Source organism: Lissotriton vulgaris, chromosome 2_1 (assembly GCF_964263255.1).
Source record: "Lissotriton vulgaris chromosome 2_1, aLisVul1.2, whole genome shotgun sequence".
NCBI classification, from domain to species: Eukaryota; Metazoa; Chordata; class Amphibia; order Caudata; family Salamandridae; genus Lissotriton; species Lissotriton vulgaris.
Window position 1 is genome coordinate 389,467,759 of NC_141687.1, and position 27,700 is coordinate 389,495,458.

The following is a 27,700-nucleotide window of genomic DNA, read 5'->3' on the forward strand; positions in this document are numbered from 1 at the left end:
AAAGCTGACTTATTTCCACATATCATAATTCTTAATGTAGCCTGTACTTGCTTAATCCAGTTGTACTGTAGTATACTCACATCACTTCTTATGTGATAACAGATGCTTGTCCATGACTGACTCTCTTTTACACTAGGAAATTCTTAATGTTTGCGTTATTTATATAATATTCCTGTACTGTATCACACTTTCCCCTACTGCAGCTGTACAACCTATACTTGCTTATAATTGTACTGCAAAGTGCTCGTACTACCACTTGTGTGATACCTATGCTTGGCTAACCGCTTGTACATCACTGTGACGTCAATGGACTCACCATGGCAAGGCACTTGAGGAACATATCTATTCACTTAGGTTTTTATTATTATTTTCTTTATTTACTTTGTATTCTTTGTAATTCTTGTAATTGTGCTTATCAGTTTGTAAAATTTAATAAAAAAGACTTGAAATAAAAAACGACAAGCTGAATAGTGAAAAGGTACATCAACAAAACCAAAGTAAGAACAGTATTACAATGGGATAGTATCAAATAAGCTTGAAAAAAAGAAAGGAAACCAGGCTACGAATAAAAGAGCAATGAGAGACAAGTCTAAGGAGAATTCTGACCTCAAATTGATCTTGTGTACAAGCCCTAACAGAAAAGGTTCCCTCAGTGTTTAAGGAGCGCAAAAGCTTACTATGCGAGGGACCATGTGATTGGGAGTTCTGCCCAATAGGCAAAAAACCTTTAGAGTAGTCTGTAAATATTTACATCAGGTACGCAGGAATATTTCAAAATGCTAAAAGAAAAAACCACAGGGGTGGAAACCTAACTTGATTACTGAAAGAGTCAATGGACATTTTGATTTTTCACTCAAATTTATTTTGTGGGCTAATGACTTGATATGTATCAATGTTTTGTGTCTATTAAAAATTGATAATGGTAACTTTATAATGTAATTGTAAATGTATGTGCGCTAACAACAAAATTATTTTACTGTTTTAGCTCAGAAGTGGACAGGAATTAACACCTTAGCTGCTTTGGAACGTCCAGCTCCAGTGCTGAACGTTCCATTGCGCATGTGCAGTTGGAACGTCCAACGGCCGACGGCAGCACCCCCGAGGTAGTGGTGCCGTCGGCCGCTGGACGGGCGCAGCGCTTAAGGGGTTAATTTTTTAATATATCTAGTATATTATGCAAGAAAAAAAAACAAGTGCAAGGTTTCCCAAAGGATCAGTGCATATATGGTCATATAGCTTCCAGTTCTAGGCTAGCTTTCATGAGAAAATACGTTACCTATCTGCCGGGGCATCATAGCAAAAATTAATCTACATGAAAGTGGCACAGCTATTACGACAACACAAAGTGGCTTCTTAAGGATTATGATCCTAATAGCTACCTTCTTAGCTGATGGGTCACAGTCAAAAGGCCTCGGTGGTATATTTTCTTAAACGTGGACAATTCATTTAACTGAAATAATTTTGTTTCCCTACAGCTAGTTAACCTCCCTGCTGGATCTGCAGAAATCTCTATAAAATCAACCACTTTAGCAGGTTGCAAAAGGATTAATTTAGATGGAATTGGTATAGTAACTGGAGTGCTCCATTTTACTCTAAAAGTTGTTTCTCTGGGTGCAACCATTCACCCAAAATGAGGTCTCCTGGCGTTACTGAAAACAGCTTACGAGACCACAGCCACTGCAGATTTACAAAGCAGATCGAAAGTTTCCAGTTTTGCAAAAAATAGGTTACACTAACAACAAGCATTTGCAATGCAATCGATCTCACCTTTGGGACCTTATATGTATTTAGCTATGCAGCACATTAGCCTGGGTGCTGAAACATTTAATGTTCATTAACATGGAGGGAAAGTAAGCTCCAAACTACGTGACACACCAGGTATGGGAATACATGGAGAGAAATATTGCCGTTCAGCAGGAAATGGTATAGTCCAAAGCTCTGTTTTTAAAATAAAATCAGGGCCTTCGATGGTCATATCACTAAAAAATCTAGAGAATGCTAAAGTGATTCTGGTATTTTACTGACCTCTGCTGCTAGTTTTCTATCCAGACAGTTGAATAGAGGCAGTTGAACAGAAAAAAAAGTCCCTAAGCGGAAGCATACAAGTCCTAGGGATGATCTCCAAAGCCCACAAAGTACATACACATATAAATATATACTGAAGTATATACAAGAGTTCTTGAGTGCAAGACCAAGAAAAATATGTAGGCTGTTGTCTCTGCATTGCAATTTGATCTGAGCCGGATCCATAACGCTTGAGGAACGGAGGCTGTTTATAGCAGGTACAAAAGGTCTACCATTACTCGTCACTGGCCAAAATGTACTGTGCTGTTGAAACCCAAAGTGAGCAAATTCCTGTCCTGGATTCTTACATTTAGCACAGCTGTGTGTTAGTGGTCTATTTTTGTCCTTGTACAGGGTCAGTTGTATAAATGGTGTGCATGATTGCGGAGTCAGGATCATTTCATCTCAACTAAGCAGCCACAAAGGCAGGGTCCACGTTGTTCACTCACCGAGTTTGAAAATAGGAAAACAAGCCTTCCGAGTCATCTCTGCACTCTCTCTTGTGCTCTATCTCTGTCTCTCTCTGGATTCGTTTTTTTGTACTTTTTTTGTACAGAATAAAAGACGTATGTCTTAGTTTCCTTGCAGCCTGGGGGGACAGGGCCGGGGCTGAGGCTGTAGTTAATGGTACATCGCATTACAAAGGACGCCCCCCCCCTCCTTCCCCCTCTGGGAATCCTGGCAACTGATCTCCTGGCACTGCAGAGGGCACCTAGCGCTTCGAGGCTACTCTGGGGTTCTTCACTGAGAGCAGGGCACTGCACGTGCTCCACAAGATTGAAGTATGTGTTCTCTTCCGTGTAACCGTCATGCTGATGGATTGAGGTTGGTGGGTGCTTTGATAAGCAGTTTAAGGGGCCGCAATGATGTTTCTATGCAGAGGAAGTCCCCACAGATTGAATCACGCATGCACGTGACGTGTATCCCTTCAAGTAGTGCCTTACCACTACCTGGAATGTTGACAATGCTTATTGAAAGCTGGTGTTATTGCCGAAGAGGCCGAACACTGATATTTTTATCGTATCAGCAGCGCTCTAAAATCTGTCTGTGCCCTGAAGCTTTCTTCTCGGCTTTGTTACATGATGAGCAAAGATTGTTTAAGAAGAGCAGGTATGGCCCTTCCTTCCAGTTAAGTGTGGTGAACTTACCTGTCTTCCTCAGTCGCACATTGTTCTCTTTTACAGTTGTCCTGAAGGTAGGCAGACTTCACCGTTTCCCTGCTTCACTCTGTGAAGTGCAGTGAGGTGCAGTGGCAGATGGCATCCGTATTCTGATTGGCTGATCAAATGTCAGCATTCCACAAAGAGTGCTAATAAAGCAGTTAAACTCTCTGTAAAATTAAATAAAAATTCTGTACTAAGCACCGCGACCTGTGGCGTGAAAGCGAACCGAGGACACAAATTAAATGTCATATGTAAGTTATCTACAGTGCTTACAGGTTTAAAGGACTCGCCACTACTATTTTCACCACGGGTAGTAGTGAAGACTGGTCTTCCACATACTGTACAAAAGCAACACTAAACACCTCGAGACCATAGTCTTATTCTTATCCAATGAGCAGCAGCACAGCATCCTGAGAACCTTAATGGAATATGGGCGGATATAGGGCCAAGCAGCAAGAGCTGCCGACTTTAGGGGGCCGAGTTCGAGTGTCAGCGTTTGTTGAGCATACTGTGATTCTACGCAATTCCCTTAATCTCCCCGTGCCTGAAAAACATATACAAACAAATTAACCTGGCCTTGTGTAATTAAATATGGTGCTCAAGTAAATCGCTCTAATGCCTTTGGACCACGTTTACGCTATTTAGTAAAATAAATGTTTTCCTAATCCTACATCTCATCCCTAGCCCTTGGACCTGGTCTCGAGGGCAAGGTGCAAACATAAAGGTACGACTGGTCGTGGCCATGTATTGCTTCTATTTCTTTTAGGTTGTCTATTTTTTTTTAATCGTTGGGTTTGTTTTTCATCACCAAGATGCCTATGGTACTTTTTGAGCTTTAGAAGCAGTGAAATAAAAATGAAAGTGCCAAGTAAAGACCAATATTAGAGCATTGCAAAAGCGAACGGGCTCTAATAGTACAGCAGTACTTAAGCCACTAGCTCCTTTCTAAAATGATACTGACTTCCAGCTGACCCACCGACAGCAACACTAAACTCTGTCTAGTCAGCGCTTTGAAACGGCCAGACGATGGCAAAATGAAAGCTGTCAGTTCTACACTCGCACAGTACTAGCAGAATCCATCACGTAAGCACTCGATTCATGCTCTGAGGCGGTTCTAAATCACCAATATTAGCAGGGAAACGTTTCGGAAAGACCAAAAAGTAGTAACAAAAAGAATTTGAAGGCATGAACTAGCCCACGTTGCCAACTCGTTCTTACCCTGTTCTGTGATCAATTCCTTTCTAGATTGGCAAGAGCTTTTTCTTCTAGATTTACAGCATTGAAGTGGGTCGTGAACAGGTGTCTAATATTTTCACATAAGTGACTGGGGAATATACGCAATTTCCCTCTTTAATTACAGCTGGTTTTGTTAGATCAGATACATATGATTAAAAACAGGCATGCATTCGACCTACTCTTTCGAAGTTGGATGAGAGTTCCAGTGTCATGTTTGACCCGTACATTTTAACAATTCTGGTTACCGTGTTGCCTGAGCTGCGGGAATGATTGCAGCTCGTGCAGGATACCTGGTAATATAGCGTGTGTAGGAGAGTAGGGTCTGCACTCCTATGATCACCCAGATTTTTTGCTTCTGTTTCACTGGTTTACGACTTTCTCTGGCTGTGGGCCTGCCAATCAGACCCACAGCCTAGCTGTTCTCTCGCTAAATTGATATGTGTACCTTACGTGCATTATCCAATTGGAACTGGGCCACCTTATCAGACCCTGTAACTCAGGGCATAGGTGTACCCAGGGCCTACCAGGGGCTGAAGCATGTATTATGCCACCACTGGATGGCCATCTAAATCTGACACAACTGGCTGCACGACAGCTGGGGCAAGGTGGTGTAATCACCCTTTGCTTTAGATATAGTATACCTATATCTAACCCTAAAAATGGACACACAGATTCCTATCAGTCACTCCTATGGCAGGCCTTGACAATCCTGAAGGCAGAGTGCTTGGAATCGTGTGAAATGGTGCTCTGGCATGAGCTGAGCCCGTTTGCAGCTTGCGGAACCAAGTCCTAATAGCTGTTCCATGATAACGCATACCATATACTCTTAAGTGCATTATAATCCTCGCGGTTAAATGCTATCTCTGGTATTGCTTTATCAAAACATGTCGAGTAAGGTGTCATACGAATTGGAATACTAACCCCTCGCCAATTCTGGCGACGGGGTTAGCATTCCACCCTTCTAGAGGGACACGACATGTATGTAACTGTGAACCCCGGTTAAAGTTAAACGAAGCCTCAGCTCCACAAAATGGATGCTACCACCACAGACACGAGTCTGACCTCCTGCTGCTGGGAGTCCTTCCAGCAAGGAGAGCTTGGACAAAGGGTTTCCTGTCAGGGGCGGTGCTAGCACCATCCCAGACAGGGTTTTGTGTATCCTGGGTAGGCAGGGCTTTACAGGAAGGTGACTGCTGAGTGGCACCCCGGTGCTCACTACGCATCTGCCGGCTAGAACCAGTTCCAGGGGCACACCAGCCCCTGGCCTGGGGAAAGTCCGGCATGGGAGAGGGGTGTAACCACCCCCCTTCCTGGTCCCACCCCTAGGGCAGGACCTAGTTGCGTACCCACCCCTTTCTTTAGGATAAAGGCAGGAGCGGGGACCCTTCCAAATTAGATCATCTTTGAATCAAGAACTACTTTCTAAGAAAGGAAACTCAAGACTCTTCTCAAGATTTCTCCCTTGTGGCTAAGGAGTAGTCACCCTGCATCCGCAGGCACCATCTAAGAACTCTGCGGTTTGCTGCACGTCCTTCCTCAGGAATCCGACCGACCAGCACGACGAGACCCGGCTTCCCTGGCACCTCTGACCTCTACCTACCTCTACAGCTAAGCTGAGAACCGTAGGTGCGACGAGACCTCGAGGGAACGGCCATCATCTGAACTGCACGACTCTTATCCAGCACGACCGCCGAGGGATCCTCTGGTGAGTGCTTTGGGGTCCTAGAAGCCCCAGCCCTGAGCAGCTCCAGCACCGAAGTCCAGCCTCCCAGCATCTCCACGATCTGCGTGGGGCCCTTCTGCTTTTTGCTGCTCACCGCGTTGTTTGGCTACTAGCCCGCTGGCTTGTGGCCTTCTTAACGACGCCGACGACATCACTGCTGCTGGTCTGGTTGCTCCAGACTGGCCCTTGCTCCCTTCCAAAAGAGGAGCACCCCGGACCCTCCTGGTCCACTCCAGACGCCATTTTGAGTCCACCACGTGGGCTTGAATTTGCCAAGACTTGTTGCCCCAATCCTGGGTCCAGCGACGTCGACAGCTTCATCCATCGTGGGACAGCTCGCACCTCCATCCTGGTCGCCGACAACGCCTCCTGGTCCGTGGGATCTGCAGAGCACAGCGTCGCCCACTCACCTAGTTGAGGTGACTACTATCCGGTGCCCTCCTGGTGCCACCTGACTACTGGCTAGTAGTCACGAACTTGGTCCCCTCTGCTTTCAGGTGTCATCCATCTTCGATCCAGGCTTGGATCACTCGAACAATCTTCACTGGTCGCCTGCCAGCAACTTCTTTTCTTCAGGCTCCTGGTCCGTCTACGAGGATTTCCGACGTCTTTTGAGACCTATGCAGCTGAAGCCCCTGGGCTAGGTAACTTCGGCATTTCGGTGCCCCAGTATAGCCTCACTATCCAAGGGTCAGGATCCACTGTCGTTTTCGACCTACCTAGTCGGGTTCGCCCGAGAACACTAACTTTGCTTTTACTAGCTCCCATAGACTTTGTCCCGCATCCCGCGTGAGAGTGCACACTCTGCACCCGAGTCCCCTAGGCCTCCTATTAGTAATCTGAAGGTTCAGTAGTCAAGTCCTAGCGATTCCAAAGCCTATTAGTACAGTACTTACCTGCTAGTAATTTCGCATTCCACTTTTAGAGTATATGGTTTTTCGTGCCCCTCGGGCATTCGTGTAAATTGTGCAACTTAAAGTATTTTCGTAAGAGTTTTGTTGTGTGCTTAGTACCCTGTCCTCATAAAGAGTACAGGGCTGTTGTGATCTAAATAAATACACTGTTTATTTTCATAACACTTGTGTGGTGTCCTTTCACTTGGTGTTCAAGGGGTATATGTGATGGTATAACAGCTGGCTTAACACGCCCTCTAGAGTTTAGCCCGAAGACTGCTCGTATCCACGCTACTAGGATAGCTGGTCTATAAGGTTGACTTACAACCAATCACCATAAGGGTTGTTTGGACTGATACAAAGTGCTCACTAGAATAGTGAACATTATATATCAGGCCAACTTCTCACATTGGTGAGCAGCGGTTGGGATTTGAGCTTGCTGTTGTTTTACCACACGTATCCTAAGAATATCTTGTGAAAGATCACATAAGTACTTCAGGTACATATAACTTAGCTTAGAATACTCTGAGTTCTACTGAACCAGCTGTTGTAGCTCCTCAAGGCTTAGGTCTAAATCCGTACAGCACGGGCCGCCGAAGGAGGCGCTCGAGCTTCCAGGAACCCTCGTGGGACTGTTGCAGCCGGGATCCGCGGAACTGTTGCAGCTGGGATCCGCGGGCTGTTGCTGCCAAAGCCTCAGGCGAACCTAGCATACATTTCAACTTCGATAAGAGGGAGAAATATTCGCGGGTGGAAAGTCCTGAATAACGCGTAACACGAAACGGGTCAGGCGTAACACAAAATCGATTGCAGGCAGTGGTGGCTAGTGACATTTGAAAGTTGTGGGGTGTAAACATCTGTGGGAGTGCACTGCGGCGAGCGAGCACAGCTTGCGAGCCTGAACACCTTAAGGAGGGTGCCGGGGTTTAGCCCCTCCCCCCCCCCCACCCCCGAGAAAATTTTGTAAAAAAGAGTGGGTAAATGGTGCCTTTTCAAGCAAATTTGAGAAACCAGAAGGTTAATAAAGCAATTGTGAAAGTGCAGTATACATTAATAAAGGGATGTCAAAAAACGTGGCTAGAAATGTTTTTGAAGCTAGGCCCTGCCTGTGCCATGCACCTCTGAGCAATTTACACGCTGCGTGCCAGCAGGGCCTAGCGTCAGAAACATTTCTATTGTTATGTTTTTTAAGCTAGGTCCAGTGAAGGCACTCAGTGTGTATGCTTCTCAGAGGTGCGTCATGCGTGGTAGGGCTGTAGCTCCAGAGTGAGAAACATTTTCTGCACCAGTCTGCGTTCTCACTCTATAAACACTTACACTCTTTGAAGTGCAGAGTCACTCTGCACTTCAAAGAATGTTAGTGTTTAGAGTGGGAACGAGACTCGAAGATAATTCAGAACTGCTTTGGATGAAGGCGCACCTGCACACAACCACTCAATGACACTCCATTAGCACAAACCTACTGAGAGCACATTAGAGCACTGTTTGCAACGTGCACCAATATACACATTGAATTGTACGGAGACTGCGGTTGTGTTCGCACACAGCAAACGGTCTCCATGGGATCCCTGTATACATACCTTGGGTGGTTCATTGGGCCCTCAAGAATTCTAGGTCCTCTTGACTGTGTGTCAACTCGAGTTGTGATTCTTATACCACTTTCTTCATATATATATATATATAATAAAGGGTAGGTGTAATACACATCTAGCTCTGTGTCTTCTGTCATCAAAATTAGTGAATGTTCATAATCGCACACAAAGATACCCGACGAAGAAGGGTGCATATGGAATGGCTACAGAATCACATTACTGGATGCTGTTAAGCAGAAGGTGGAAGTTATCAAAGTACTGATGAATCACTGAAGCTATACAGGAAGATGGCTGGGCCACTAATAAAGGGACATGCTTTGTATTCCACGCACTAGCGATGGCTCAGACATTTTGGTCGAGCAGAGAAGTTGGGATTAATCTACAACTTTTACAGGTTCACGTTGTGCAATTCTGCTACCAGATGGGTACTATCTTTACCATCAAAGGTTAATGCTTTGTCCTTAATTCTTGAAAGGGGAGATTAGAGCCTGTGCAACTGGCAATCAGCATTTTATTTTTAGCAGCCGCACAATAGTTAGTGCTAGTGCAACAGAATCAGTCCCAAACTCCTATTTTTGGTTTGTGCTGTGTAAAACTGCCAAAATGAACATGTTGATATTTGTCACAGACTATAATCACCCCCTCCAAGAATTAAGGACAAAGCAATGATCCCTGATTTTCTAGTTGCACACTGTGCAGTTCAGACAGCCAGTAGATGGGTACCTGCCTCTGATATTAAAGGATATTGCTTTCTAAGAGGGGAGAACCAGAAAATTAACAGGGAGAGCTGAGCCAGGAGTGTGGCTTGGCTTTTAGGGCTCGTGCACGAGCTGAGCAGTGAGAATGTTTGCTATGTACATCATACAACGAACATCATGTAAAATATGACAAAATCTCTAAAAAATTCAAAAAAGTGAATTTCTCTAACATGTAGAAACTTTAACACTAAAACGTCACATTACAGCACTGTACTAAGAAATACTTACTAGTGATAGTTTTAAGGCACAAACCATTGGTGAAATAAGAGGCAAGTCATGCGTCATGTAAAACCTGTCAACTGCCCAGATTAACTGATATTCTGAACTCAAATATTTGAAAATGCTTTCATATGCGATGTTGTAGAAAAAAGAGTTTTGGTGAAATAAAGTATTTGACTAAGATCACACAATTTAAACGGGGAAGCCACAATTTACAAATCGGCCACTAAATAGGTATCTATTTGTCTTTACTTATGCACATGCTTTGGTTTTACCTTTTTGTTCATTTTTCATGTAGCATGAACTGACCCAAGGTACTGGAGCGCCTTACATAAGCACCAGCTATATTACACAATGTCACCATTTATTGTTTATTGGCATGGGTAGATTATGTGATTTGCCCAGAATCACAAGATGTTGAGCCAATGCTGGGACTTAAAACTGGGTCCCAGTTCCAAAGGATACAACTCTGGCCCTAACACCACATTTATGAGAAATGACGCATCACTGCGTGAAAGCAGCGATGCGTCACTTCTCAGTGTGCACTCCTTGCGCCATACCTGATGTGTCATATTTAATGTATGACGCATCAGGTCGCAAGGAGTTACAGATACGTCAGTATTTCTGACATATCTGTAAGAGCAAAAGTGACGCATTGCTGGAGTGTCACAAAAGTGACGCAACTCCAGCAATGCGTCCTTTCATATGGGACAAGTCCCATGTAAAAGGGCCTGCGTCAGTCTTACGCCTGTGGCTCAAGATTTTGACGCAAAGGCATCCTAGAAATGACGCAGTGAAATCTCATAGATTTCACTGCGTCACTTCTACGAGGCTTTTTGCGGGGCAACGCCCCCCCCCTGCATACATTATACCTGACGCAGGTATAATGTAGCGCAGGGATTCACTGCTTAGATGCGTCACTTCGTAAATAGTGCGCAACAGGAGGCATGTTTTACGCCGCCGATCTGTCACAAAAAGTGACGCATCGGAAGCGCAAAACTGACGCAAGGTCTCATAAATGAGGCCCCTTGAGTATAGGGAGAATCAGCATTTCATTGTTGGCGCTAACAAAAACAGTTATCTAAACTCTGTTTTTGTAAGCACTATGTGAAATGGACCCAAACAAAAAAAAAGTTAATTCCCTCCCCAAAAAATTGAGGACAAAGAGTTAAGCTTTAATTTCAGAGGCAATTCTTGGAGAGGGAGATTAGAGTGTGAATGAGATTGGCATCAACATGTTAATTTTCATAGTTTAACAAAGTTCAAAGAAACAGAGTTAGAAACCTTGGTTGAAACACATTTTTTCTCCCAGGGACAATTGATGGGTTTCACTTGTTTTTCTTTTTTTCTTACCTTAACGTGTGTCAGGAGCACAGAAAAACGCTATTGCAGGCAAAGGGAGTGTGACAATATTGCAGGAGTAGGTTTCTGGCAGTGCCTACTTCGAGTCACAGGAAACTAATCCCTGGTGCCTGCCGAAGCCCACCGAGGAATACTTTTACGCAGGACGTAGCCAGGCAAAATTCCTTTCCGGAGTTCTCGCCCCTGGGCCTGCCCAAGCTCACATTTCAGCCAATAGGTTTAGGATGGGCTCGGGTTTTAATGTATTGGCAACTTCGGAGGCGGGGGAGGAAGGGCAGAGGGCAGAGGTCATTTCCAAACTCAATTTAGGTCTAAGCTATCTCAAGCCTATCATTCGGCAATTTGCATGGAATCGGGTTTTGAATACAAGAATCGGGAGGCGGGAGACTAGCCATCAAATCGGTGGTCTCACGCCTGAATCGGGAGGGTTGGCATGTATGACCTAGTACTGAAAGAAGCTGCAAACGAACCCGTTCCTCAGACCGACGGCGAGCAGCTGGTAAAATAAAATGTGTCCTTAATGTAGCACCAGTCCTTGGTGCAGATTCTTTCCGAAACTTTTCATTACATACTGAGTTGCAGTACTGTCACCTTAAAACGAATAAGTTGGCAATTGTTTTGACACAAAGCTTTAGTTGAATATAGTTAATTTAAGGTGTCTTGCTCACACGCATGCGCACTTCGTTATTCCCACGCTACGAAACAGATGAAGAGCCGCCAAAAAATATGCATTTTGTGGAGATGTTGCAGCCTCCGAACACGCTCTTCTGCTTCAAGCAATCATCTCTGCACGTTACATTTAAAGGGAGAACACGCACCAGGCTCGTGATGTACAACGGGATCAAAATACAGCAACAAGCACGGTCTGCTTTCACTTTCGTCCGGAGCAAAACGATCTCTTGAATGTATGGAGCCATGTGCTTAAACACATGGCTCCATTAAGATAAGAAATCGTTTACGAGCAACGGAAAGCAGGCGAGCCCGTCCAAGTGGGCGGTCTGAAAAAGCCAAAAGTACACAACACAAAAAGCTCTTTTTCAATGGCTGACCACCGTTTAGCATAACCAGTAACGCCAGCCAATGCAAAAGAGGGGCGGGGCTTAAAGCCCTTTACTGATACTCCTCCAAAACATTAACTCTCACCGAGCGAGCTGCGTATGTGCGCAGTCACGCCAGCCAAGACCTAAAAAGGATTGTTTTCCTTACAATTCAAAATTTTAAAAAATCATTTGCATGATCACCAAATTATACTATTGAACATAGTCTCATCATGTTTCACAGGTAGACCGTTTACAATGAAAGGTGGCGTTTATGTTTTGGAAAGATATAAATGAGGAAAACAATCGTAAAGCGGAGCAGATAATAAACATTTGCACACCACCAAGCCCCTCAAGCAGCGTCTTTACACTCCCACTGCTCTTATAAAACATTGGTTAGGAAGAACGCATCTTTTAAAACATGGCCTCACTAAAACGAAAGGGCAAAATCATAACATCTTTATATTAGCCACGAAATACTAGCACTGGGTAAGAAACGGATTCTATACGTGGTCACAGTTAATGTGTATGTGTACCTTTTATTATGTGATCTGGATCACCTGCAGATTTTGCGGGCAGAGGAGATTTCAAACCAGTCTTGATCAAGAAGTGCACAGGGTGAGGCCGGTCTACATTTCTGCTTCGTGTCGTCAGTACTTTCTAGATTCGAATGAATGAGCTAACTGGGCAGTTCTGAAAGGCTTGTAGGCCACATTCATCATCTCTACTGGAATGGTGACCACAGACGGCATGCAAAGTTTTAAAACCACAACATTTCACCAGAGGTTCCACTTACTCTTGCCGCTTGGAGGAGGGGTGGTTGCCTCCGTAGGGCTTTCAGGTTTGCTGAAGGTCACGCTTTTGCCCGGTGTTCGTGCCAGCTCCGAAGCTGCAAAGCACATAAAATCTGTTATTACATCATTTTCATCCTCACCATACTCATTGAGAAAATGGCAGAAAAGGGAGAGCAGAATAATGCTTAACGAGCTAGGTAATCAAGCAGTAGAAGGCAACAATAATGAAAGCCATCAACTATTTTCCCCACCTTAGACAGGAGCTTGTTGGATCTGTACAGCAAATTGAGCAGAGTGAAGACCCTGACAGACATTTGGATAATAGATTTTACAACTCACAGAATGTTCTTTGCAGTGCACTTATGTGATAAAAGCTGTGAGTGAGGTCACGGTACACATAGCTCTGACGCTGCTAACAGCTAAGCGCAGCAAACAAAACCTTTCATCATGGCGACCTGCGAGGCCCTTGAGAGGTTGTTTAGGGCTCGCCCCTTTTCTATTTCGCAGAAATAGAAAACAGGGGTGAGCCCTTATGTCGCTGATCTGCTTCTTTCCCCATATGCTCTATTCAGGCAGCTGATTGGCTCTCTTCAAGCCGGATTCCCAAGAGTTCACAAGAATAGAATCACGTGACAAGCTCCTCATGCACGAGCTTGCCCGAGCCGTCCCCCTGCCAGCAGCATTTCTCCTGCACTCGGCCCACCCCCCTCTCTCTCCATATGGTGAGCTCTGCCTCAGGCCAGCTTCTCACCTCCCATAATTATTCACTGCAGGGCCTGCGTCTTGTCACCCTTCCCCCCAGTCCCCACCAGCAGGCTCTCGTTCACTTCACTTTTTCATGGCCGCAGGCCGTGACTCCTTTACCACTGCTTGTTAAAACATGTAGGGAATGCTCAGAGCACACGCTTCGCGGGATGTTATTTATAATTAATTCAACTTTCACACGCTTCACGCAATATTACTTGTATCAGCGCAGCACCGGACGTTACAGGGTGTTTTCAACGTGGCTCTAGCGAGCAGTCTGTGCAATTGAATACTGTTTGGTGCTCAAAACAAATACGTTTCAGCCCCTTGTTTAATAAAAGTGGACATGCATACATATTTTATCAGCGCGGCGCCCGTTTCATGAGTGCAGCGCTGGTTTTGCTTTCACTGTTGTCTTTTCCAGGGTCCTCTACCCCCTCCTTCCCAATCAGTGAAATGTCTTCATCCGCAACTGCCTCACAGCAGAGCCGGCAGGCAGACCAGAGGGGGGGCTGTGATGCTGCCTCAAAGCAGGGGGTGCTGCTGTGTGTGCCTGCATCTCACAGCTGCCCCGGACGTGGACTTGCACTGGTCTCTGGGGAAAACTGGAGGTATGAGCTCTATCAGCACGGCGCCCGTACACAAGCGCCGCGCTGGTAATGCTTTCATTGTTTTGTCTCTTTCCTCGCCCCTCCACCCCACTCTCTCTGCTCTCCCTCCCTTCTCCCATCCCTTCCAATCAGTCACCGGTCTCCAGCACGGCGCCCGTACACAAGCGCCGCGCTGGTAATGCTTTCGTTTTCTTGCCTCTTTCCTCGCCCCTCCACCCCACTCTCTCTGCTCTCCCTCCCTTCTCCCATCCCTTCCAATCAGTCACCGGTCTCCAGCTTGTTTTAATTACCTCACTAAGGATGCACTAAACCCTCCTCTTGTCTGGCAAAGAAACATATGCACAACTGGCCTGGGGCATAAGCTTTTGTTAGCATTTATCACGGACCAATCGAGCGAAAGACAAGCTGCATGTTCTTCCGTCAGCGTGCCTTAATTTTAGGTGTCCATAAATGTATCATGAAATTGTTTTTTCCTGGCCCTGCTCCTCGCTCCCTATGAGACCCTACTCTTCCTCACACAACTATCTGATCTTCCTCACTCCTTAGAAGGCACGGCTCCTCCTCAAACAACTATGTGATCTTCCTTACTCCCTAAAACGCCTGGCTTCTCCTCAAACAACTTTGTGATCTTCCTCACTCCCTATGAGGCCCTGCTCCTCTTCAAACAACTGTGTGATCTTCCTCACACCCTGTGAGGCCCTGATCCTCCTCAAACAACTGTGTGATCTTTCTAACTCCCTGTGAGTCCCAGCTCCTCCTCACACAGCCATGTGCTCTCCCTTACACACATAAGTCCCTGCTCCTCCCGACCCAACTGTGCAATGTGTCTCAGATCTATGTACCTTGAACCCTGCAAGAACAAACATTTGCAATGCAATAGATGTTACATTTTTGAACGTTTGACCTATTGGTATTATAAATGACAATGCATTTTGTTACTGACTTTTTTTTTTAAACACATAAATAAAAGGCATTATCATTTACAATGCCAATAGCTCAAAATCTTCAGGCAGCTGATTGGCTCTCTTCAAGCCGGATTCCCAAGAGTTCACGAGAATAGAATCACGTGACAAGCTCCTCATGCACGAGCTTGCCCGAGCCTTCCCCCTGCCAGCAGCATTTCTCCTGCACTCGGCCCACTCCCCTCCCTCTCCATATGGTGCGCTCTGCCTCACGCCAGCATCTCACCTCCCATAATTATTCACTGCAGGGCCTGCGTCTTGTCACCCTTCCTCCCAGTCCCCACCAGCAGGCTTCTCCAATGGCTGCATGCAAATCTGAGCCCCAACCACTACTTGAGGCACCCCCCTCCCTCTCCATATGGTCGTGACACCACATCAAAGGCAGCCCTTCTCCCAGCAGGCAGCCCACCTCCCTCCCTCTCCATATGGTCAATTGAGTTCCAGGCTTCCCCAGTGTGCGCTCGTTCACTTCACTTTTTCACGGCCGCAGGCCATGACTCATTTACCACTGCTTGTATTTCCGTGACGTGAGCGATTACCTGGGGAAGCTGCAAACTAACTTGATCCAAGAGTACTTAGGCAGGCTGGACCTCTCCTATGCACAATGGCGTCAGAAAATCTTAGACTTGACATGCATATGGACAAATGACATAGGGCTGGCTCCCCGCTCAGCTGTGGGAAGTGAGAATGTCTCTCTGATGTATAGGACTCCGCATTAGTGGGTGAATCACCTTTTGAGCCTGCTCGACATGCGATAGACGTGCTACATGGATAACTAGAAACTCCGAGCTGCCCTGCATGGTTACAATGTTTACATTGCGTGCCTTGGAGACGGGCTTCTGTCAGAAGGATGAATGTCAGTACAGGCCCGGGCGGGGGTCCTGTCTGTGTTTAGGTGGCTTGAGACTATAAACTGTGTCCAATGATGTGTGGAGTGTCTTCCACCCCACTCAGTTCTGTAACTTTTAAATGGCATATAACCTATAGCTAACTGTACAGGCATCCATAACGTGACTATCAATGTGTGCTTTGTATACACACACGTGCGCATGTACTTATGGATGCAGGCCCCTGCATGTACTCAACCTTTCATCTTTCTGAGGTCGATGAAATGGGTAACAGTGAGTTGGGTAACAATAAACATGTTATTCAACGGCAAGATACCCTTGGGTGAAAGTGTGCTTTACAAATGCACATGTTATGTTATATATGTATATGTGTGCGCGCGCACACACACCACACAGTTGTGTGCGGAAGGTATTTATGAAGCGATTTATTGCCATTGCTCAGTGTGGTAATAGCCAGAACTGGTGGGATACGAAGGATCGAGTGGCCCACGAAGTCCCTCGGCTCTCTGAACACTGCTTATCAATAGCAAACCACTTTCTATGCTTTTGACTATTATGTCATACTGTTTGTTCATATTTAGCTATTCTAAACAAAGATATTTATCTACCTGGACACAAGGAGTTAAACCCGTCAAGCAATAATCATGTTCAAGCAGTCTTATAATGTGCCGAGTTGGTTTGCTCTGCAGTCATTGCAACATGCAATTTATGCAATTTATGAGCGAGGAAGCAATGTTTCCTTACATTAACGTAGCTGTCCACATCGGATTTGACTTTTCCCTTGCAGTAATAGGAGGATGCATGTGTCTTTGTACACTTGTTCCAAATAAGATGTTTAATTGGCCGTCATGTATTCTCCCTACCGTGACAAAGATATGTCTGTATTGTGGAGATCCAGTACCTTGCACTGACATCTGTAAACGTGCCTCCTCAAAACTCTCATCACAGGGACAACACTTCTGAAGCAGCCAATCACAAGATACTGGTCCTATGCCATCTATTATATATTATTTAGTCTGGCTTGAGGTTATGGCAGTCGCAGATGAATGGATGCCTTCAAGCATGCAGCGTCAGTTTGAGGCAAAGCTGCTGAAGGTGTGCTGCAGGCTACAGTGAAACAAAAACATCACTGAGACTTCTGACTGCTTAGCTTCAAATGCACAACAATTGTCGTGCTTTCACTCGCTCCCTTGCTCCTCCCACCCAGCATGTCTCTGTCTTGCTGCTCCCGCCCCACACCCCTCCATACCATCACCACTGGACCCTACCCACAAGCTTTTCCAGCCTAAAGCTCCGAAGATGCGCCGCGTTGCATGACCCACTCTATGCCAGTCCTATCGCAATTCAAAATGCTTGTTTTTTTAGGTTATGGCAGTCGCAGATGAACGGATGCCTTCAAGCATGCAGCATCCGTTTGAGGCAAAGCTGCTGAAGGAGTGCTGCAGGCTACAGTGAAACAAAAACATCACGGAGACTTCTGTCTGCTTAGCTTGCAGAAGCAGCAGCCAAAAGCTTAAGGTTTCATGTGACACCTCAGCCCTGAAGACAGTCAGGATGGAGTCCGACACAAAAGAGGGTCCAATCCAACAACCACCAGCACTGACACTAGTTGTCACCGGGAATTATTATTGAGGGATGTGTCATGACACACAGGGAGCAGAGCTACTCCACTGAGGACACCATCCGCCTGATGAATTCCATCCACTCAGGATCCCCCACAGACCCATGTCCTCACCACATCTTCAACAAAGCAGACACCGTCATAGCACCGCACCTCCGAGACGTCATCAACTGCTCCTTCAACTCCGCCACCTTCCCGGAAGACTGGAAACACGCTGAACTCACCGCCCTTCTGAAAAAACCCACAGCGGACCCCACCAAACTCAAAAATTACCGCCCCATCTCGCTTCTTCCATTCCCAGCCAAAGTCATCGAGAAAGCTGTCAACAACCAGCTCGCCGCCTTCCTCGAAGCCAACAAATCCCTCGACCCCTCACAATCTGGCTTCCGAGCAAAACACAGCACTGAGACCGCCCTCATCGCAGCAACAGACGACATCCGAACTCTACTGGACAATGGAGACACAGTCGCCCTCATCCTCCTTGACCTCTCTGCAGCATTCGACACAGTCTGCCACAGCACCCTTTTACAACGCCTCAATAACATCGGAATCCAAGGAAAAGCACTTGAATGGATCACCTCGTTCCTCACCGGAAGAACCCAGAGAGTCCGCCTTCCACCATTCAAGTCCGAGGCCTCTGAAGTCATATGCGGCGTACCACAAGGATCCTCACTCAGTCCCACCCTCTTCAACGTATACATGAGCCCCCTCGCGGCCATCGCACGCCAACACAACCTCAACATCATCTCTTACGCGGATGACACTCAACTAATCCTTTCTCTCACCAATGATCCCAGCACCGCCAAAACTAACCTACACGAAGGAATGAAAGAAGTTGCCGAATGGATGAAACAAAGCCGTCTGAAACTGAACTCAGACAAAACAGAAGTCCTCATCTTAGGTACATCCCCCTCTGCATGGGACGACTCTTGGTGGCCGGAAGCCCTCGGAAAAGCACCCATCCCAACAGACCACGCACGGAATCTAGGCGTCATCCTGGATTCGTCACTCTCAATGAACAGACAAGTCAGCGCCGTATCCTCTTCCTGCTTCAACATTCTTCGCATGCTCAGAAAAACATTTCGCTGGATCCCCCCCGAAACAAGGAAAACAGTCACCCACGCACTGGTCACGAGCCGTCTGGACTACGGAAACACCCACTACGCAGGTACTACCGCAAAACTCCAGAAGAAACTCCAACGAATCCAAAACGCCTCAGCCAGGCTCATATTAGACATCCCACGCAACGAACACATCTCTGGTCACCTTAAAGACCTCCACTGGCTACCCGTCAATAAGAGGATCACTTTCCGACTGCTTACCCACGCGCACAAATCACTCTACGACATCGGACCAGAATGCCTCAACTCACGACTGTCCTTTTACACCCCCTCCCGCCAACTACGTTCTTCCAGCCAAGCCCTCGCCACTGTACCTCGCATCAACAAGACCACCATGGGAGGCAGATCCTTTTCATACCTGGCTGCTAAAACATGGAACTCACTCCCCGCTTACCTTCGCCTTACCCAGAACCACCTAGCATTCAGAAAGCAAATTAAAACGTGGATATTTGACAAGTAATCCTCCTCCCCTCCTAAGCGCCTTGAAACCCTCTGGGTATGTAGTGCGCTATATAAATTCTATGACTTGACTTGACTTGACTTGACTGTGTGTTTGGTATAACGGACATGGCAGCGCTGCTCGGCGCACCGCTGCGTGGCTGCAGAACATTTACAATTTTCTATCATGATGACCGTCACCCCACTGGGCATTGTGAGAGCTAAAAGTTGTTTAATTTATAGTGCTGGATGTGTACGCCACATTCGCCCCTCCCCTCAAAGCGCTCTTTTTGTTGTCTTGTGTACTTGAGCATGTGTCGCGTTTCAGGTCTATGGTGGGTATGCCGGCATGTCCCTAGCGCTTCAGTACATCACCACCAGCAAGGCTCCTTTTAATGGCGCTGTTCGTCTTAATCTCCATGTCTGTCCAGCTGCAGGGTTCACTGTGGCGTTACAACCAGAATTGCAAAATTTGGAATTTGAGAACAACGATTAAATCTCGGCGTGCTGAAAATCCTGTGATTCTGGGCACATCACTTCTCCCTGTGCCTCAAGACATGAATGTGATCTTGTGTAATTTAACTGGTGCTCACGCACAGTGATCCAATATCTTTGTGTGGAGTTTGCGCTATATAAAACTGCAATACACGCTACTCCATCATGGTTTTACATTTGTTTTCATCTTGTTGGTTGGCCTGCTGGGGTTGCCTTCCGTCCTGGCTAATCTTGCTTGTTACTTGTGGAAATCGGCACAAGAGGATTTCCTGGAGTAAACTGTTTCTTATTCCTGATTGAAGTATTTACATTATTATATTTTTAAAAATAGATTCTTTCCGTTTTTGTAGCTGATCAATTAATTACATCTTGTTTATTTCTTTTGTTATTACCCTTCTGACATTGGACCGTAGGAAATTGGCTCTTTTGATGGGTCACCACTAGATCTTTCTTTATGGGATGTTTTCATGGTATTTCTTACAGGGCGCTCTTGATTAATCTAGTATAAAATTGAACACAAGTACTCACACTTCATTTTTTTAGGCTTCTGTTTATATATGTAAACTATAGTGGATATCTTGTTGTCGCCCTCACTCTATCCATCGCCCTCACTCTATCCATCGCCCTCACTCTATCCATCGCCCTCACTCTATCCATCGCCCTCACTCTATCCATCGCCCTCACTCTATCCATCGCCCTCACTCTATCCATCGCCCTCACTCTATCCATCGCCCTCACTCTATCCATCGCCCTCACTCTATCCATCGCCCTCACTCTATCCATCGCACTCACTCTATCCATCGCCCTCACTCTATCCATCGCCCTCACTCTATCCATCGCCCTCACTCTATCCATCGCTCTCACTCTATCCATCGCCCTCACTCTGTCTATCTATCGCCCTCACTCTGTCTATCTATCGCCCTCACTCTGTCTATCTATCGCCCTCACTCTGTCTATCTATCGCCCTCACTCTGTCTATCTATCGCCCTCACTCTGTCTATCTATCGCCCTCACTCTGTCTATCTATCGCCCTCACTCTGTCTATCTATCGCCCTCACTCTGTCTATCTATCGCCCTCACTCTGTCTATCTATCTATCTATCTATCTATCTATCTATCTATCCATCTATCTATCGCCCTCACTCTAACTGTCTATCTATCGCACTCACTCTATCGCAATCACTCCATCTATCTATCTATCGCCTTCACTCAATCTATCTATCTTTCTACCTCACTCTATCGCCCTCCCTCTATCTATCTATCGCCCTCACTCTATCTATCTATCGCACTCACTCTATCGATCTATCTATCGCACTCACTCTATCTATCTATCTATCGCACTCACTCTATCTATCCATCGCACTCACTCTATCTATCGCACTCACTCTATCTATTGCATCACCACAGCATCACTCAGCACAACCACAGCCACACACAACCACAGCCACACACAACCACATTACAATAACTTTTATTTAAGTATTAATTATTTAAAAAAATTAAAAGCCATTGTTATTTGTTTTATCAATACATCTAAGTCACGTAAATACAAAACATCTTACATTACAAATGCTATAGGTGTCACATTTGCAAAAGTTCAAAGTATTGGCATTGTAAATGACAAAGCTATCAATTTCGCTATTTTCAAAACAAACACATAAATAAAAAATGTGTCATTTACAATACCAATAGCTCAAACGTTCCTAATGCGAGACCTATTGCATTGCAAATGCTTGTTTTCTATAGCCTTGCAGTGCTACTTCGGCGTTTCTTTGCTTTACAATGTAGAATTTTGTTTTGTTCACAGAAAAGAAAAGCAGAACTAACCAGTCAAATACTGATGGGAGTAGAAACACATAGCACTGCCCAGGAGGACGATAGTTTCAAATGAGATGGAAATAACTAGGTTTCAACCGTTTCCAGAAGGAGAGGGGTCTAGCTTTGTCCTTCTCACGGGTGGAGGGGAGCCTCGAAGGCTGTATCAGTAAAAGATTGTTTTAAGGGATGGCTTTTTTGAAATGTTGGGATTTATAAATGAATTATTTCTTTAGTCGTTGAACCCCCTGAGATGGTCAAAGGTTTCGCTAAGTAAGGAGGGCCACTCAGAAGCAAGACATTATACGTTTATTTTGGCTTGGACTAGAAGCCAACATAGTTAATTTAGTACAATGTGGTTAAGTCAGCATTGGCTAGATATGCATTTTCTTTTGATAGAAAGAGTGTATAGTAGGCATCAACAAAACCTAACCTTACGAGGGAGTGTCCTCTAGTAAATAACAATAAAGCTCCCATTTTGGGTTGCCCATAAGGTCTACAGCGCCAGTTGCTATTTCTGTATGGGGGATGCTTTCAACACTTTGCCAGCTGTAGCAATATCTATTGTGGTGACAGAACTCAATTAGTACTGGCCGGATGTAAAGGAAATATGATCAAGAAATTATACAGATGTCTTGTTACTCTGTCTATTTCCTCCTATCAATAATATTTTTAGCACAAGGATGTTCAGGTGTCCGTACTCACTTATTTTAAAGCGTTTTATATAGTGCTGGCAAGACCCGAGGGCATCAGAGCGCTCTACAACATTGTCAAAGGCAGTATCAGTCAACATTGATTACAATATAAAATCTTGTAGAAAGACGAACCAAAACATTTCCTTGAGAGAGACAAACATATATATACACCAGAAGAGAAAATTGACGGCGGACTAATGCTTCTGCACCTCACGCTAGTTTCAAATGTAGTAAAAGTCCAGCGCAACGAGCCTGGGCATCAGCAATCAGGTGACGCCTCTGTGGTTCAGATCCTAAACGAAGTAAGGGATGGGTGTGCGCCAGGTAGTAAAGTCCAGAGAATTGGTATTAGCTTTTCAAAAAAAGTCTTTATTTTCAATTGTTTATTTCTCACGATATGGGAGCATTACACTCAGCCAATGCGTTTCGTTCTCACATGGAGAACTTCATCAGGGCTGAAACTGTCATAAGGTTACATTTAATATACGGAAATAATAACAAGAAAGATGAGAGGAAGAAAGAGAAAGACATGAAAATAGAAAGACCTATTTAAACAACACTGTACATAAAAGCAAAGACATTGTGTTAACAGAAAATAACCAAAAATTATATTATTTGAGACAAGGAGGACAAGAAAAAAATTGAGACAAGGAGGAGAAAAAGATTTTTACAGACACTGGTACACAGGATTTTTTAAATAGTTAAAAAGGAACTCTCACTAGAGATAGCAGAGCAAGCATGTGGACATTTGTTTAGGATGCAGAAAGATGCTTAAACAGTAAAAAAAGCTCTCACAGAGAGGGTAGAGCAAGCATGTGAACATTTGATAAGATGCAGATAGATGCTTAAGTAAAACACATGCATATAGGGATAGCGAGAAACGAGGGTCAAGAGCTGAAAGAAAGTTGAGGGAGAACTAACATGAAGAAGCAATCGAATGCGTGGAAAAAGGAATGCGTGAACTAAAATCCATGAACATTGGCGTGGTATCCTTGCAAAATGAAAAGAGAAGAAATTCTATTAAAATAGGCCCCACCAGTGAATCAGAGGAAGGACAATGCCAGGAATTGAATTATCCATAAGTGGAATTTGATCTCACCTCAATAAGGCGAGTATCCTCATGAAACTGAAGTCTGGCTACACAGAAGGTGCGCTCCAATGAAGTATACAGGGCGCATTGTAGGGTGTACAAAAGGCACGGTCCGACCTCACATCTGAAAGTCAGAGGTACACGAAGAGGGTGGGTCTAAGTAGTGTAGATGGATGAAGAGTATGTAAAAACAAAACAAGATTGGAATGTTAAATGACCTAAGTAAGGGCTAGTATCCTTAAAATAAGGAAGAGATTATGCAAAATCGCACTCCAGAACAGAACAGGAGGGCGCAGTGTGGCAAGTATCTGGCCTCTGAGCATTGAGCTGCCATCCAACAGTCAGAAACAGTCGGTCAGAAATGTAAAACAGGTTAAAGGTCCATAAATCCCAAAGGATATAAGAATCTGGAGTTGTGTGCTCTCACCTGTGTAGAATGAAGAAATAGTAGGAATATATGGTCGGTGCTCCAGGCAATAACACTGGACGCAATCGAGAATTCCCAGGGCCAAATGTGGCCTAAAAGCAAAACACAGAAGTCAGGAAAGCTGAAAGAGTGTGCAAGAAAGGTTAAACATGCCTACTAGGTGTTTAGGAAAAGTTGAAGGGCCTCCATGATAATGAGTAAAAATGCATGCATGGAGCAGCAGCAAACATAGTGTATTGTAACACTAGCAAATCATAGACATCGGATAAGGCATATGCCTGATTTGAATCCTCTAAATGAAGTGACCCCAGAGCATGGTGTAGTGGAACCTAAGTGCGTGAACATAGCACAGCGCCCGGTGACAGCTCATCTGGTCAGGACACGCTTGGAAAATACCATACGTCTAAAACCTTTCAATGAACTGAGGACGTGAATTAAAAAAACACTAGTATCTATGTCTGATCAGTGACATGCGGGAAACACCAAGGGTGTCCTGCGTTGTGATGGAAGAGTGACGGGAGCCACGGGAAGACGGGGTACAAACTGTGCCAATGTAGCAACGGGAGGGGGGTGAAAAAAGAGAGCAGAGGAAGGAGGAGGTGAGATAAAACCTCAGACGGGCGTGAGGTAATACATATAGGCGTTGCCCCCTGTACTGAAACCTCCGTCGGGTTTAAAAATAAGGAGTAGAAATTCATGACGCTGCTTCCCGAGGCACCAAATGGTAAGAACGGGCTACCCGTAAACCCTATAGGAGAGACATCCCTGCGAAGTGAAGCCTGATATTACGGACACAAGGTAGAGTCCGGTAGTCCCTAATACTCCTTACCTCTCAAAAGCAATGCAGCCATCAGAAATGCGGAAGAAAGTAATTCGCGCCATTGTGCCTTAAGAAGCCATTCTTCCAGAAGGGGCATGGCCAGAGGAAAGTCCCGTACGTAAAAGTAAAACATCTAGAACGTCAAGTTTGCGAACGGCCAGGGAACTGAGAAAACGTGTCCCGGAATGTGGGATGTCTCACGTGTGGGTGTGATCACCAAACGGGGAATGGTGTCTAGCACAACGATAGCATGACTGACATGTTGGAGAAATAAAACTGGGGCGAACTGTGTGAATAAGGAAAAAAGGAAAACCTTCGGATTGTCTAAAGCGGAGCCAGAAATAACCGTAGACGACCATGTACTGGTGGAAGCCTGTGAATGGAGAGAAGAAATCAACAAGAGTAAGGAGAATATAGCTGATTAGTAAGGTGGATTAAAATGCATGTTGAAAGTCCAGAAAGTGGGGTATAACACTGAGAAAGGACCCCCCGTCGCAGTGATGTGCAAGTGCTTAGAGATGACAGAAACGTAACATAAAATCTGAGTTAGAATAAATGAGCCCAGATTACATAATGCGCTAATTGGTTTTCACTTGGGATTCTTTTAGAGGAGCATTAGCGCAACAAATACATTTTACATCAATGGCCAGTGTATCACAGAAATAGATAGTAACATATCCTGTGAGTTACACGTGGAATAAAATAACAGAGATTTGGTACACAGCACATCAGGATAGCTGTGGATACGCAAAGACATAAGGAATGAAGGCAAATCAAATTGACATTGTAACAAAGCATAAAATGAGGAGTCAAGGGGTATCATGGGTTGTCATGAAGAAAGAAATGCATCTCATTGTCGGTGTTCTGACCATGTGTGATAGAACGTAATTTGCATATCCACTTGGCCTCGCATTGTCTTAGGTTGAGTTCTCTGTTACCACCCCATGTCCTGATTCTATATGGTCAATACCATAAAACCAGAACGTACTTTCTCCAGGGTGGGTTTTGGCAAAGTGTTCTGCCAAGGGGTATTTCATGTCGCCATTCATAATGGCACTCCGATGTTCTTGGATACTGAGTTTCAGATTGCTCCTTGTGCTTCCAATGTAAATCAAATCACATTGGCACCCAATAACATAAATCATAAAAGTTATATCACAGTTGATAAACGGTGTGTCAGCTGGATCCGTTGTGGCTGAAATTCTTAATCTGGTTGACCCCAAATTTGCAGATGTTGCATGAACAGCAAATATAGACCCCACTAGACTTCTCAGGGAGCTGTTTCTCTCCTAGCAGTAGTAGTGACATAACTGGGGCAGAGTTGGTTTCTAAGAGTGGACACTATTCTGTATGTGATTGTTGCAAATGGTGCCTTTCAAGCTGGGGATTATTTGTAGGAGATGCCAATTGCGTTTGAACAGCCTTAAGATCTCATCACTGTGGGTTGTGTACTGTATTATGAAGCGTACCTTCCTGTTGTTCCCACATTCCCTCTTGCTTGCGGTATGTTCTGATGAGGTGGTTTCTCGGTTGATGGGGTGCACCCTTTTCTATGCTGTGTTCTGGGCCTTAAAAGAATAGCCCCTAACCCCAAATCTCTTCTTTGCCTCTGTAATGTTCCAAGTGAAGGTCTCTTCCTCACTGCAGTTGCGCCTGATTCTTACCATCTCGCCATAGGGTATATTGCGAATCACAGAACTGGCATGGGCCCTGCTGGCATGCAACACACTATTGCAAGCCGCGCTTTTGCGGTAGAGGGTGCTATGTCTCACCCCTTCTTCTATATAGACTTGTAAGTCTAGGAAATTAATTTTTTCAGGGTGAAAGTTCATGGTAAGATTAACGTTAAAGGGATTTCTGTTGAGGTATGCGAAGTAGTCCCGCAGAGAGGACTCTGATCCTGACCACAGACAGATGATATTGTCAATGTACCTCCCCCAGAACACGTGTTCAATCCAAGGGGAGGCACATTTGCCCCAGGCATGCTCTCTCTCATACCACCCTATATATAGGCAGGCAAAGGAGGGAACAAACCTGAAGCCCATGGCAGTGCCCTGTTTTTGATGGTACCAAGTACTGACGTGGAGAGAGTAGTTCCTTGTGAGGATCAACTCAATCATCTCAAGGACCATTCTGTTGTGTTCATAGCATTCAGCACCCCCTTGTCAAGGAAGGACCTGGCCACCCAGAGACCATATCGATGTTCGATGCAGGTGTATAAACTGACTACATCGAAAGTCACAAAAAGTAGGTCCTCAGACCAACTGAGGTCTTTGAACTTAGTCAGGATGTCCTTACTGTCACAAACATAGGAGGGTAAATTCAGTACATATGGCTGCAGTTTGAGGTCCACATATTCAGAAAGTCCCTCAGTCGAGGAACCCACACCTGATATGATTGGCCTACCAGGGGGAAAGTCCCCTCCCTTGTGGATCTTGGGTAAAATGTAGATAAAAGGGCATTTGGGACTTTCCTCTTTCAGATACCAGTATTCATTGTCGGATAACCGGCAAATGTCTTTCCAGTCTGTTAATTTCATGTTGATGTCCCTGGTGAGTTCATCCATAGGGTTGATTCCAACCTGTTCATAGCAATGATTGTTGTCCAGTTCTCACGCGATTTCACCCATGTAGTCTGGTGTGTTCATCACAACAACATTGCCACGCTTGTCCGCTCCCTAATCACAATGCTGTTATCATTCTGTAGCCTAGTGAGGGACTTCCTTTCACCAAAACTTCTCCAACATGTCAGTCATGCTCGCTTTGTGTTAGACACCATTCCCCGTTTGGTAATCACACCACACGTGACACGTACCTCCTTCCGGGACACGTTTTCTCAGTTCCCTGGCCATTTGCAAACTTGGCATTCTAGATGTTTTACTTTTACGTATGGGACGTTCCTCTGGCCACACCCCTTCCGGAAGGATGTTGTGTTAAGGCACAATGGCGCAAATGACTTTCTTTGGCATTTCTGACAGCTGTATTGCTTTTGAGAGGTAAGGAGTATTAGGGGCTACCGGACTCTACTTTGGGTCCGTAGTATCAGGCTTCACTTGGGAGGTATGTCTCTCCTATGGGGTGTAAGGGTAAGACGTTCTTACCAGTTGGTGCCTTGGGAAGCAGAGTCATGAATTTCTATTCTTTATTTTTAAACCCGACGGAGGTTTCAATACA

The 27,700-nt window shown here is 45.2% G+C and overlaps 1 protein-coding gene across 3 annotated transcripts in view; it reads right to left on the reverse strand.

The window, feature by feature from the left end:
- The window catches only part of ORC2 (origin recognition complex subunit 2), a 484,925-nt gene that overhangs the window by 343,499 nt on the left and 113,726 nt on the right, over positions 1–27,700 (reverse strand). For all 3 annotated transcript variants that reach the window (XM_086955229.1, XM_086955227.1, XM_086955228.1), the window contains exon 5: positions 12,844–12,936. In XM_086955229.1, the coding sequence (XP_086811355.1) occupies positions 12,844–12,936 (93 nt within the window). The remainder of the gene's footprint in view (positions 1–12,843; positions 12,937–27,700) is intronic.